Here is a 15,253-nt window from a genome sequence, read left to right on the forward strand (position 1 = left end):
AGAAATTCAATTGTAAGATGAACGTTGACAAGCGCTTGATTACAAGTGGCCGTATTTAACATTTCAAAGAATTTGAATTGTATTGGGCGCTGTCTGTTTTAGATCTGGTCGCACGTTTTCTTGACTTTGAAGACAAATTGATGCGATGATTTGTTCAATCCATTCATAGTTCATTCTAGGACTAGTTTCCTGTGTGAACCACATTGATTTTCTGATTCTTCATTTTTACCTGATTTTTTTAAGAAATGGTTTTCCCAATTCACTCATAGTCCGTTCTTGGTCTAGTTTTTTTGTGTAGTCAATGAAAATTTTGTGTAGTCAATGAGAATGTACCAGGAGGCACGTGCTAAAAACTGTAACTTTAAGAAAGACCAAGTCATAATGTTTAATAGCCGCCCTCATCTTCTCAGCCGGCTATTATTGCGCTCGTATTTTTTTTTATAATTCAAAGAATTTGAATTGTATTGGGGCGCTGTCTTTTTCTTAAGATCTGTTCACACATTTTCTTGATCTTTGAAGTCAAATTGAAGTAGCGATTTTGGTCACGCCGAAACAGGAAATGTAGCGAAAAAGCGAGTGTCTTTGCGGCGTGAAATTTTTTCGCTCTAATTTTAAAGTAGAGTGAGAAAACGGTGTTGAACAAAAATTCGCTTTCTTGCTAGTAGTTTTTTGTTCACTTGCTGCAAATTCATTTTGATTTTTGCTGTTTTTTCAATTTTTTGGACCGAATTTTTTTCTTAATGGTTTTCCAATCCCTGCATTTTTTCTAGGCCTATTATTTGTTTGAAGACAGTTTCCATTTCTCGTTAGTGTTTTTTGTTCACGTGCGGCATTTTGACATTGATTTTCTGTTTTTTAAATTTTTTTAATCTGATTTCTTTGAAATTGTTTTTCCTTATTCTCTCATAGTCTTTTCTAAGTCTAGTTTTATTGTTTTGTCAATGAAAATTGTACGTCAGGACTTGTCCTTCTATGTTTTCTTTAAGTTTCTCTTTACCTTTTGATCGAGTTTTCTGTTTTACATAAGTCACGTCTTTCACGTTTCACTTTGACTTAACTCATCCACTATTTCAACTAAATGTTTTTTTAAATCCATTCATTCAATGATATACGCAAGATGGTAATCACAGTCAAGTTCAATAGATCAAAATTAAGAGACGGTAGAAACCGATAAAACCCGGTCCTTAACTCATTGAGAATTAGGTTAGCAAAGTTCCTTAGTAATTGTTAGCGGACATTGGTATCAAGATTATTAGCTTTCAGTTTAGAAGCTGAATTAAGTATGGTTTTGAAATCCAACTGAAAGTAGACGCCAAATTAGAACGCTTTTTAACACTGAAAAAAATAGAAAAAAATAGTTCAATTTATCTTTTTTTTCTGTTTCAAGCCCGCAATGCATCAAGCGGGTCAACGGCGGCTATTTTCCGGCAATCTTCCCACTATTTTTGGTAAAGGTGTTACTAAACTAGTGATAATGTGTTTGGAGAGAATTTTGGACCATCTGGTGCAAATAAAACAGTTTACTGTTTTGCCATATTTGAGGAGTTTTTAACAGTTTTTGAGTCCTTCAAATCGTTTTGGCATTTGGAGCGCTTCGAGGTTCAAATAAGTTGCTCTAAGCTTTGGCTGTCTTTTGAATTACTTGACTTTAATTTTGAGTTGTTTTACCTTGCGATGATAAACTTTTAAGCAAATTTTGCCCGATTTTTGTCTGTTTTTCTCCGTTTTTTGCTTTTTATTTTTTGTGATTGTTGCTGTGTATTTTCTTGCTCAAATTACAATTTTGAGCTATTATATATGTGTTGCGCTGGAAATGTTGCAACTGGAGACTAGACAACGAGCTTTTTTTGAAATAAATAACAGACGTTCCCTTTTGTTCAGGTTTTTTTTCGTTCATAGCGTTTTCTTTTTATTTCTGTCATTACGTTTATTATGTGTTCGATGGTTGAATGCTCGAGCATAGAAAGTAATAGATGTTTTTGACAAAATTAAGGCTGGGAAGTGGCGGCTCGGCATTTTCTTGGTTTTTTTGTTCGATAATTTTGCCGAGATTGTTATATTTATATTTTGTCTGTCCTTCCTCGATTTTCTCTGGATCAACTATTTTTGGTGGTTCATCCATCAACTGAAGCTGTTTGGCAAATGAAGGCTCGCCACGTCGCAAGTTTTTGCGAATTAATGTTTTTAATGTTTTGGTGTCGCAACTCAAATACGTGATTCAACTGTTCAAGAGATAAGTAATGAAATGTATGTTATTGCTCATAGCTGAGTGTCGCTATTAGGCTGTTTTTTCCTAGCTATGTGAGTTATTGGCTCTAAGTCAAAGTTTATAACAGGTGTCTGTCCTCTTGGTTTTTAAATGCATTTGTTTCTTTGATCAATTTTTCTGACGCTTTGAGTTTTTGTCCTTAAAAACGATAAACCAGAGCATTAAACGGGTCAGTGACGTCTTATGTTTAGTCTTTAGCTGAATTGCTTTATTTGTTTGATCATAAATTATTTCAATCACCTCAAGCTACTCTAAAACTTCAAATACGAATAAAGGATTTTTGCTTAGTGAAATTTGGTATAAGGCTTCTGAAGTGAAAGGAGTTTGAACTTTGGCATAATTTTGCTTTGAAATAGAAAATTTTGAAGAGCTGAGAAAACTTGAAGGGCAAAGAAGAATGAGTGGTAACTTGAAGGGCAAAGAAGAATGAGTGGTATTCTTTTTATGCCATATGTCTGATTTAGAGCGAGAAAATTAGGTCTAAAAAATTATGCTAAGCGAGCAAATTTTTTCGATCCTGTGCGGAATTTTTAAAGCAGTTTTTTTGTTTAAAATCCATTGTTTAATAGCCACAGTCAGCCTCTCAACGGCTATTATTTAGGCGCTCTCATTTTTGCAGTTCAGAGTTGGATTAATTTAAGGGCGCTGTCTTTTTTTTAAAGATCTGTTCACACATTTTCATGCTTTTTGAAGTCAAATTGTAGTGATTTTGGTCATGCCGAAACAGTAAGTGGTTTTCTCATGCAGATGTTGGTCTGAATGGTTTTCTCAATCCTTTCATAGTTATTCTGGGATTTTTGGCTGAAGCCAATTTCCATTTCTTGCTAGTGTTTTTTTTATCACATGCGGCATTTTGACCTTGATTTTCTGATTTTTTATCTGATTTTTTATAAATGGTTTTCCTAGTTCAATCATAGTCTGTTCTAGGTCTAGTTTTGTTTATTCAATGACAATTCTTTGAATCGTACATCAGGACTTGCCCTGCTATATTTTTTAATTTCTCTATCTTTTGATCACGTTTTTCGTTTTACATAAGTCACGTCTTTCACGTTTGACTCTGACTTACCATATCCACTATGTTAACTATTTTTTTTAATCCGTTCACTCAATGAATTACAGAAGATGGTGAATACAGTCAAGGCCAAAATTGCAAAATCAAAAGCGACTGGATAAACCGATAAAGCCCGGTTATTAAGTCGTTGAGAATTAGGTTATCAAAGTTCATTAGATTGTTTGTTAGCTGACATTGGTATCAAGCTTATTAGCTTTCATTTTAGAAGCTGAAATAAGTATGGTTGTAGAATCCAACTGAAACTGGACGCCCAGTTAGAACGCTTTTTATCGCTGAAAAAATAGCCAAAAGTTCGTTCATATTATCTCTTTTTCTGTTTCAATCCCGATATGCATCAAGCGAGTCAACGGCGGCTATTTTCCGGCAATCTACCGGCTATGTTTTGGGTAAAGGTGTTACTAAACTAGTGAAAATGTGTTTGGAGAGAATTTTGGACCATCTGGTGCAAATGAAACAGTTTACTGTTTTGCCATATTGGAGGCGTTTTTAACAGTTTTTGAGTCCTTCAAATCGTTTTTGCATTTGGATTGCTTCGATGTTTAAATAAGTTGCTCTAGAAGTTTTGACTGCCTTTTGATTTACTTGACTTTAATTTTGAGTTGTTTTACCTAGCAATAATTTAATTTGAAGCACATTTTGCCCGATTTTCGTCTGTTTTCCGTTTTTTTTGCTTTTTTAATTTTTTTTCCTTGTTGCTGTTTTTTTTCTTGTTCAAATTACAATTTTGTGCTATTATATATGTGTTGCGCCTAAATGTTGCAACTGGAGACTAGACAACTAATAAGCCTATGGGGTTTCTGGTGCATGAAGATTGAGCCTCAGTGTCAGTGACACGGATATCAAACGAGGCTGTTTCTTAAGGGCTCCATGCTCCTCTGACTAATAGATTCTTTGAGGTTATTCTTTGAGTGTTCTCTGATGACTGGTTTTTTTTGGGTGTATGGCAACACCATTTCAGCCAGTTTCTCTAACACATCGCTTTTTTTCCTTATGCCTTTGCGTAATGAGGACAACTTTTTACATATAAGCACATGCTGAACATTGAACATCGAAGCAATCCAAATGAACATTGAACATTAAATCCCATGCTGCAACATTTATCGTGGCCACGTCCATCACATTTTGCGGGAAGTTTTTTTTTTACTTGGCGCCCATAACGTTGAGCCATGGCATAAAAAAATTTCGTGTTTGTACTGACTAAAACTTCTCTTTCAGAAGTTCTTGGTGTTCACCTACACGAATTACCACTTTTGAAGTTTCTCCATGCGACTTTTTAGTTTTGGTTATTTGTTCTGACAGTTCAAGGCATTGCAGACATTGATTGATTGTTTAGGTGGAAGAGTACGTGACCACACCTTCAAGTGCACAAAACAGGAAAGTTCTTATCGCGATAGAGATCAGAGTGAGGCGTCCTCTGGCTTCTCCTCTGGAAGTGACTCGGACATAGACCAGTACACTTTCTTACCACCACCGCCTAACTTGGAACCTTTGGGTCTGACTGCTGAGGATTTAGCTAATATGCCCACACAGGAATACGACAGTGGTTCCAATAATGAAGAGACGGGTACAGACGACGACGAGAAAGGTGGAAATCAAGATAGTGATGCGAGGTTGGGTTCTGGTAACGAAATTACTGTTGGAATTGGAGCATGCTTTGTTCACGGACCCATGAACAACCCAGTGTCGCTCATGTGCCATCAGGTGAGACAAACATTGCTTGATAAATGGATGCGATATTTGAAAACAATAAAGAGGTGACATTAATTGCTCTCAAGCTGAAATAGCCAACTATAGCCATTGTTTGGGTCCTGTTGATTTTTTTAATTGCTCGCAAACAAGGTTTTTAGCAATTACAATAGTCCTGTGGTAACCCTTTTTACTCTTCGACCTCAAAAGGAGATAAATTTGTAATGCCCAAAGGGCATAAAGATCTCTAAGAGCTGTTCGGCCTACTCTCACCAAAACTGTTTTTTAGACGAAGACATAAATTCATGATGTGAAGGGAGGTTCTTAGAGTTTGACCCATTTAATGCATTTAATTTTTCGTCGATATAAACAGGATTAACTTAAATCCCATCGGCATTAGGTCGCGAATCAGCTGTGTTGAATCAATGAATTGAATTTCTCCCATTCAAATGATAAAACGACATGGATTAATCATAATCATTTAATATGGATTAACAGGAGTGGACTCCCGTATCTTTATGAAACGCCCCGAAAGAGGAAACATGTTACTCGAACGCGAGCTCTTTGATTACACTGTTCTGCAATATCAAACTATATTGGAAACGGTTGACAAGATTCTGATTTTTACGCGAAGTCATTGTTTCAGCATTTATCAAGACCTTTTTTTTGCAACAGGAAGTTCAATAAAACTCGACCCCTATGTTCAAGTGACATTGTTAACAGTTTAGTCTTGGCTGATTTTGGAATAACAAGCTGTGCTGTTTTGAAACTTTCCTGTAGCTATGGTTACAATCAACATTTAACATCTCATTCATTTCTACAATTTCATAAACCTTGTGGTAACACTTCAAGTTAAACTTGAGTAAATGTTTCAAGTAGAACTCTGTAACAGTTAAAATCTTAAATTTGAAAAAAAATGCTGAAGATTGAGTCATATAACGTTTTTTGAAGATAATTATTTCACGAATTTTTTTTGCAATTTCTCAATTTTTTGAAGACGACCCAGCGTGGTATATCCATATATCAAAATTCCATGCTCAAAGACTGGGACAACATTACTTCTATAAAACAAAATGAGGGTTTTACGGTTGCATGACTTTCTTAATCGAGCCAAAATAGAAACGAAATTTTGAATAATTATCCCTAAGCATATGAAACGGTGACAGTTATCTGAAAGGCAGTCTACATGATGTCGCGTGCTATTTTTTGCTCCAAAAATTAAGAACAAAGCTTTTCGAGTGGTTGATTTCCAGCTTGGTTGATGGTAGCCATCCGGCAATGGGTGTTATCTCTTTGTTTAGTTCTTCACAAGAGGGTTGTTTTGGGAAAAGCAAGCAAGTATCATCAGCAAACAGATACGGTGTGGAGTATCTACAAGCGTCCACTAAATCTTTCAAGTATAATAAAAACAAGAAGGGTCCTAAGACCGAACCTTCAGGAACTCCATTTTCCGTCGAAACCTCTTTAGAAAAACTGTTATTAAATAAAACACACTGTGTTCTATCCGATAGATAGGATTTAAACCATTCCAACACAGAGCCACGGAAACCAAGGCTTTCTAATTTTTTCAAGGGAATTTCTCTGTTCACGGCTTCAAAAGCTTTTTGTAGGTCTAAAAAAACAGCCGTACAATTATTTCCTTTCATTTTCCCCCTGCGTATAGTTTCAACAACGCTGGCCACCGCGTCGACTGGTTAGATTGGTAGTCAAATTGTTCTTCATACAGAATAAAAAATTTTTTAGAAACCCACTCCATTTCCTGGACAAAACTTTTTCGACAGTATTACTCAATGACGGTAGGACAGAAATGGGCCGATAGTTTATCACATCCGTTCATGATCCTTGTTTATGAAGCCGAATCACAATAGCCTTCTTAAAATCTATCGGATATTCCTGATTGTTAACGACTGAATAATTAGATCAGTGATGAAAGGTGCAAGAATTGCGGCAAACGTCTTGAAATTTATAAGATATTAGATCTACACTATGAGAAGCCGACAGTTTAAGATGTTTAATTTCCCCCCTCACTTCAGTTAAGTTTGCTTCCGTCAAAAAAATGAGGAGTACACTGAAAAGCCTGAACTTAGGGTTTTGAGTATTTGGAATTTTCAGGAGAATGCTATTAGCAACTGAAGCAAAATGATTGCTGAAGACCTCCGCAATTTCTTTGCTTTTCGACACTTCTCTCACTTCTCTGTCTTTTCTGTAGTTTCGAATCTTGTTGCTCGATTTTGTTTTTACCTATAAGTCTTTTGATTAGTTTGAAGGTTTCTCTTGAGTCTTTCCCACAGTTTTCGAATAAGTTAGAGTACTGTTTTTTTTTGGGTTCGCGTACTTGCTGAGTGCACGTGTTCCTAAATCGAAAATAAGGATCTTTGTCAGAGTCTAACTTTCTCTTTATCCATGTTTTCCTATATAAATTATGCTTGGCTATTAAATTTTAAATTGATTGGTTATCCAATTTTTTTAATGACATTTGCCTGCGACCAATGGCTGGAACCTGTCTATGACTTACGTTATACAGTTTTGGAAAAACGAAACACTCAGGGATTGTTGATTAGATGACAACGCATGAATCCTCTAACATAAAGTTGCATTCAAAGTTTTTCAGTAACTGTGGACAATTAGAAACCTTTTTACTGCAATGAACGAAGTCTATTTTCTTGATTTGATTCAAACTTTCATTTGATTTGATTCTTGATTTGATTCTTGATTTGATTCAATGTTTCCAGTGAAGCAAAACGAGGAAGTGGTGTGTTGTCAAAAATTCAAGACTTGACTTCGAGATTGTCGTTTTTCTCGTTATTCCTGAATCTAATAGATGAAACCCATTAGTGCAGATAATATTTTCAAATTGTTGACTCATGGAGGAGTGGCAAAGTCTTTCAATGTTAAAATCGCCGCATATGTGCGATCTTTTGTCGACAAATGTTTCGAGATATTATCAAAAAATTCCGGAAAATGTCTTTTGTTTTATATCGGTGGTACATAAAGTGATGATGAACAGATTTTGCACTCCAATAATAACCTCAACCCCAAGACTTTCTTCATAATTGGTTGAAAATTTCTACACTTCCTCGCAAAAAATGGCAACTTATCCTTTTTTAGTTCGGTTTTTTGTTATTATGCTTTTGTATCCATCAAGTAGAAAATGGTATTCGTAGTTGCCATCTTTAATCCATGTCTCGACGAGATATAATACTGTGTGAAGAGACTCAATTGTTTTCAGGGATTTCCTCAAGGTGCTTGTTTAGGGAGCCAACATTTAGAAGTAACATTGTTGCGCTTAGTTTTATGATTTGTTGGTTCTTCCTTGGGTACCCATGCCGGATGATAAACTTGTGGAGAATTCCACATTTTGTTTTTTTTTAAGCTGGATTGACATAATTATTGCTGTCCTCGACCATACCATTTGGAGAAATAATAAGATTTCTTTTGCCATAAATGCGATATGGAGTACCAGACGTGATTGCAAAGGTTCTTGGTTGCTTCTTGGGGTACGCTGACAATTCACCCTGGTTGTGAATTGTTTGGTAGTGTTTCCATCGAACGACCAAAGCCTTGACTTTTATATTGAATATTCCTTTCACGTGCTTTTTTTTCATTTCAGCGTCTGTTTTTGCGAGACTTTCGTGAATGAATTTTGCTGACCCGACAAATTTTAGAAACCCTTAAGACATGAGGCTCTCTTCAAAATCACATCTTTGTTGCAAATAAAAAAATGTACAATAACGGCGGCAATTTTTTCCTGGCCTTAAAGCATGCGCAATAGAAATTTATCAGCATTGAGGCTTACCTTGAGAATTTCGTTAGATAAATGAAAGATTTGTGGTAGTACATTACCGTCCTCCGGGATATCCAGGTGGTTGAAAATTAAAAATGGTCGATTCTGGTATCTTTCAATGGATAAAACTTTTTTCTAACTGATAAATAGAATTTTCAGAGCAAACTTGCTTGCCTTCAACAATAGTTAGGCGCTCATTAAGATTTTGAATAGTAAGGTTTTGTTGAATAATCGCATTTGTCAATTTTTCAATCAAGTTCTTGAGATCATTGATGTTTTCGGCAATATGTAATAGAAATTGTTTAGCGTAGCTCAGAAAAGAGCACTAAGAATAATGTTTACTGCGAAAGAGCAAAATAAATCAAGTGCGAATGTTAAAAGAACCGACTGTTGTTTGATGGACTTGTGTGCTTTGTGTGCTCCCTGTGTTACAGATGTGTTGTTTTTTGCACCGGTTATTAAATTGCTGAGGAGCCATAATTATTTGTTATAAAGGACATTTTTTTCTGAGTAACCCTTTGCTGCCCTCTGAGCCAAAGGCTACCCTCCCTATGCTTCAGATAACTACAGTCAAAGCCAGCCCTTACGCCAGTCATTTCTTCCGAAGTTAACTGGGCATGTTTCTGATCTTATGTTATAGCTAAGAAGCATTAATGGGAGCTGAGTGTAGCTACAATGCGGTGCTCTTAGTTTTTCTGAGAATTGAAGAGGAGTTATGGTGCTCTTGTTTAAATTGCTTGGGCGTCTTTCTGGGTTTTGCTGTGGTTTAGTGTCTTGTCAGTCTTTTTAACAGCCACGGGTTGAAGAACAAGGACGTCAAATTTTTTTGAGTGTTGTTTTGGACCTCTCAACTTGTAAGGGATGTGTCGGAAAAAAAGCATCAAATTTCAATTTTTCGGTGTTCTGTTGTTTTTTGGTATGTCTTTTTAATTGCTCTCAGTTTTGCGACTCTCGGTCTTTCTCCCATTTTGTAGCTAATGGCTTTCATGACTTATTGTTTTCGAAAAATGCAAAAGTTACTTAATATTGCCTTTTTTCTATTTTTGGGTACTTGTTACCTATTCTCATTAAAGAGAGGTCGCATACCACATTTTTGGCGTTCGGGGAAGGCTCATTTGGTTGTATGTTGAGGTGCAAAATATGGCTTTACGGCTTCGAAAGCGTTTTCTCGCAAGTTTTAATCCAATTTTGGTTTGTTGCCTCTATTTGTTGTTCTTTTTGTAACCGCATAAAAAATTGATTAATGACAGGTCTTAATGTCCGCCTTTTGAGGCGTATGTGATCATAAACATGTTGGATGTTTTCAATCGTCGTCTAATGGTTTTTATTACTTTGAAAATAATTGTGTTTAAAAATATAAGCCAATTTTTTTAACTTTGCTGTTTTTTTTGTTCTTTTTTGTGTATTTGTTACCGTGCGTTAATATGGAGTGGTGCCATATCTTTGTACAAGTTATTTGGTTCAGTTTTATCTGGCGTTATTTTGAGCTTGTCAATAATATTTTTTAAATGGACAAAGTTTTGGTTGTAATTAATGTTTGTTGTTATTGTTGTTTGATTTTTGTTTTTCCTCTTGACTTGCTTTCTTGATTGGTTGATCTCATCAATCTAATGCGGCATTTTTTAATCCGCTGAGTTATTTGCGTTGGAGGCTATCCTTTTGTTCATACGCATTTTTTTGAAAGATACTTGAATTTTTGGGGGTTTTCTATCTGCTCCTTATTTGGTAGACATTTAAGCCAAAAATGTTGATGAGCGTGGTCGGAACTTTATGTGCAAACGCACATTACTGAGCCTACCTGTTTATTTTGAAACTGTCGTAACTGTTGCAGCTTTGTGATCTCTAATCATTTTGAAAACTGATTGTTGAGTCGTTAACTCATATTTACATCACATGCCATATGATTTCCTCAGATGGTTTGTTTGAAGGTTGAAACAAGTGTAATTAATGAATTTTGAAACAGGCGAAAGGATGCATTTGTTCAGGAGTTCAATGCCAATAATCTAAAATAACTACTGTTTTGGTGTAATGTTGGCAAATAGATTTTAGGTGCGCGTGTAAATCAGCGGATATCATTGATACGATCATCTCAGTCTAACTGTTTTAGCTCAATATGAAGTTTTCGTTTTAGCTCAATATGAAGCTGAAGAGACTTCGTGCGAACTGCAACTTGTACACTGAAACAGGAGAGCTGATTCCAAACAGTATGGACAGGAAAGTGGAGATGCACTTCAATCAGATGCTAGCGGAAGTGTCAAAGTGGAACAACAGTCATACTGATTCCACCGAGTACGATGCTTCCTCCTACCTCTTTGGAAAAGGGAAGGAGTCAGCACCTGCATGGTTCAAACACGTTGACACAGGGATTCCTAAAACATCTGACGAGCAGAAAGTGGAAAAGACTAAGGAGGAGATAGCGCTTTTAGCTAGTAAAGAAACCAAGAGTAAGGTATCAGTGCCTTTTGTAAGAACCTCACGCAACTCTACAGGACGGAGACAATCTTCAACTCTAAAGGGTGCTGATGTGGATGAAGGTGTTGCAGATTTGCAGTCTCCCAGTTCTTCAGAAACCCCGACGTCCAAGCGACCCCGCGTCTCACTTGGCGGTAAGTAAACTTCGGTGAATTTTATTGCAACACAGTGATATATAGTAGCGACATGTAGTCTGTCGATTGGCAGAAACGAAAAGCGTGAAAAAAATGATTTTCAACAAAAATAAGTGAGTTTGTGTTCAAGGGCATTGAGAAGATTTGTGCGCGTGCGAGAGACTATGCATAGCATATAAAGGGAAATTAAATGAAAAGGGGATGGGGTTACTGGTTTTTAATTGCTCTTGAACGAAGTTCATAGCAATTATTGTAAATGTGTGTCTTTTTTATAGCTGCGAAGCTGTAAGCTGAGCGTAGCTATATTGAGGTGCTCTTGGTTTTTTTTTTGTTTCGTCTTCTGACGCTTCATTTTCGTTTTACATTTGTTCTAGAACTTTCTGTCTCGTCACTGCTTAAATGGCTTTTTCGCACTTGATTTCACGCTTTCTGCGTGACCTAAATTGCGGTTATTCAGAAACAGAATCTGTTCCTAAAACCAAGTTGATTGTAAGAAAACAGATTGTATGGTCCGACAGCCGAGTGGTTAAGGCGACTGGCTGTTAATCCGGAGATCGCCGGTTCGAGACGCGACAGGGAGAATTTTTTTTGCACCCAAAAACAACCTCCTTTGAAATAAACTTGTAAGTTTTATAGGCGGCGGCGATAACTATTATCAACTCACTTCTGTATCTTTTTCCATCTGTATTTTACGGCACGCAAGTCTATTTCGCAGCTATTCCGGCAATCTGCCGGCTATGTTTATGCAAAATTTTCGCTTGACGGTTTTGCCCTTTCGATTGTCTTCTATGCCCTTGACTTTTTGCGTTTCGCGTGATCTAAAATTCTCTCTCCATCACTATTTCAAGCAGCTTAACTCAATTGGCGTCAATTTAATACTAAAAGTCAAATGAAAAGTGCGCCGAAACTGGTGCGATTTTTTACTTTAAATCTTAATAATGGTATATGTTAACTTCGTAACTTCTAATGTAGATATTTGAAGCCCTTATTGAAAGAACTTCTTAGTCCCATTTAGGCTCCCCCTACCTACCTCCCCCCCCCCCCCCCCCCCCCCCCCCGACTGAAGGAGGCTGCAATTCATTACAGCTCCCACTAGTCGTTCAAGTGCCATTCTTTCGACGTTTAGTCGGTTATGTTTAATGTGGTTGCTAGGTGCCGTTAGTATTAAGCTTAATAGCCTTCACTTTAGAAGCTGAATTAAGTAAAATATTAGAATCTAATAGTTTTCAGAATTTGATCACCAGTAACATCTGTTTTTTTTTCTGGTTCAATCCCGATGTGCGTGCAGTGGGTGAACGGTGGCTATTTTCGGGCAATCTGCTGGCTATGTTTCAAGTTTTTTACTGCCTGATGTTTTTAATTGCTCTTGAGGGAAGTGCATAGGAATTATTGTTAACGTGTTGGTCTCATTTATGCAAATTTTTTGCTTGACCTAGAACTTTCTTTGACTTCTCAAGTGACTTTTTCTCGCTTTGTTCTTCATTTTTCAGTGATCTCTGTTGCTCTCACTCCGAAGTAAAGCTTGTTGCTAATATAAATTCGGTTGCAGCATAGCAACAAGAAAGAGCTGGTAGCCGTGTGGGCAGTGCTTCTGGTTAGGCATCGGGTGGTCAATGGTTCGAATTCCGGCGTGGCTTTTTTGAACTATTTAGGCTTTTAAAAGTTACAAAACTTGTGTATTGGTTAAAAAGGAGCTTCTCACTTGAATTCTTTACGCTGGAATGTTGCCTGATATAAAGCTTTCCTTCTGTTTTGACGCTGAAACCAGTTGTGGCGCTAATGAGCGTCAGTTTTTGGTCTCAAAAGAATCTTGTTGCAAATATCTTAGTCCTGTTGGTCTTTATAGCTGCGAAGCTGTAAGCTGAGCGTACATGTATTGCGTTGTTCCTGTTTTTTGCAACTCAAAGGATTTGAATTTTATTGGTGCGCTGTTTTTTAATGATCTGTTCACACTTTTTTTGACATCTTGTTAATGAGAAGTCAAATTGGAGTAGTGATTTTGGTCACGCCGAAATTATATATGGAGCGAAAAAGCGAGTGGTTTTGCGGCATGAAATTTTTTTTGCTCTAATTTTTAAGTAGAGTGCAAAAACAATGTTTGAACAAAAATTCGCTTTCTCGCTAGTGGTTTTTTGTTCACATGCGTCAATTTCACTTTGATTTTAACTGTTTTTTTTTGAATTTTTTGGATTGCATTTTTTCTAAATGGTTTTCCCAGGCCATTCAAAGTTCATTCTAGGCCTACTTTTATTTTTTGAAGCAAATTTTCATTTCACCCTGGTGGTTTTTTCACATGCGGCATTTTGACATTAATTTTTATTTATTTTTTTGATCTTATATTTGGGAAATGGTTTTCTCAATTCACTCATAGTCCATTCTAGGTCTAGTTCTGGTTTATTCAGTGGAAATTTTTTGAATTGTACGTCAGGACTTGTCCTGCTATGTTTTTTAATTTCGTTTTACCTTTTGATCACATTTTTCGTTTTACATAAGTCACGATTTTCGCGCTTGACTTCTGACGTACTTCAATCTCTGTTTCAACTGAATGGAATTTAAATTCTTGCACGTATTGGATTACGTAATGTGGTGAATACGGTCAATGTCAGAAGAGCAAAATCGAAAGATCAAAAGAAACGGGGTAAATATATAAAGCCCGGTCATTAAGTCAATGCATGAGGTTATCAAAGTTCATTAAAGCGATTGCTAGCTGGCATTAGCATTATGCTTAATAGCCGTCAGTTTATAAGCTGAATTAAGTGTAATTTTAGAAACTAATCGAATGTGCAGAATTTACACACCAAAGAAGAACCATTGACACTTCAAAAAAATACTGGCAATTTTATCTCTTAATTTTTTCGTTTCTCCCGTATCAATGCCAATGTGCATCAAGCGGGTCAACGGCGGCTATTTTCCGGCAATTTGACGGCCATGTTTTTTCTTTAGTTTAATTATTCATTGGTCTTGATAGCTCTCTATTGAGGTATGTGATAATTTATTTAGTGATTTGAGTTGAAATCTACTGGTTTCATCGCGTTTGACACTACCTGTTCTCAAAAAATATATTTTGGATTTTTTGCTTTATCGTTTTTTTTGTTCTCACTTAGTCGCATTATGGACAGCTTTAAGTGGCTCTCTTGTGAGTCACATTTTGGTCCATGTAAAATTTTCATTCATAATGAACGATTTTCACGACACCACTTACCAAAGTTTAGTTTTTAGCAGCTTTTGCCGCTTTTTCTGTCGGTTAGTTGTCCTGTTACGACATTAGTGATCTGATTCACCCTTGTTTTAGGCATTTGAGAGCTAATGTAACTTTTCAATTCAAAACTAAATTTTTAATTGACTTTGACACGACTCCTTCTCAAAAAAATTAGTGATTTTTTGAGTTTGCATGATTTTTATGTTGTGCGTCTCGAGGCTCTCTAATGAGTCCGATTCAAGTCTATTCAGTCATTTTAATTGATTGCTAACCGTTCTCATGACTTTGGCGCGATTTGTTTTAAAAATACTTGTGATTTTTGGATTGGGTTTAGCCGTTTTTGGATTTATTTTCTGTTCTTTCGCTTTGTCATTAATTATAGTTTGCGCATTTGGTCTCTACATGGGCATTATTTATTCCGCTGGACAGTTTTTTCAAAGCTTGCGAGTTTTTGATTGTTGCCTGCCTTCGCTGCTATTTTTGTTACGTTGTTCTTCAAGTGAGGCTGATAGTGTAGTCCTCAATTTTGTTCTTTGAATTGTATTGCAGGGTTGGTGCTGCAATTAGTTTTTTGTTTCGTTTTGTGACCCTGTTTTTTCATGCTACATTGGTTGTAGAACGTTTTTTCGCCTAACTT

General features: G+C 36.4%; 1 protein-coding gene across 1 annotated transcript in view; it reads left to right on the plus strand.

Moving 5' to 3' along the window:
- The window catches only part of LOC142341040 (lysine-specific histone demethylase 2-like), a 140,295-nt gene that overhangs the window by 81,346 nt on the left and 43,696 nt on the right, over positions 1-15,253 (plus strand). Inside the window, exons 10-11 of the mRNA XM_075391877.1 lie at positions 4,675-5,042; positions 10,943-11,417. Of these exons, the coding sequence (XP_075247992.1) occupies positions 4,675-5,042; positions 10,943-11,417 (843 nt within the window). The remainder of the gene's footprint in view (positions 1-4,674; positions 5,043-10,942; positions 11,418-15,253) is intronic.

This window comes from Convolutriloba macropyga, chromosome 1, assembly GCF_964194025.1.
Source record: "Convolutriloba macropyga chromosome 1, txConMacr16.3, whole genome shotgun sequence".
NCBI lineage: Eukaryota > Metazoa > Xenacoelomorpha > Acoela > Convolutidae > Convolutriloba > Convolutriloba macropyga.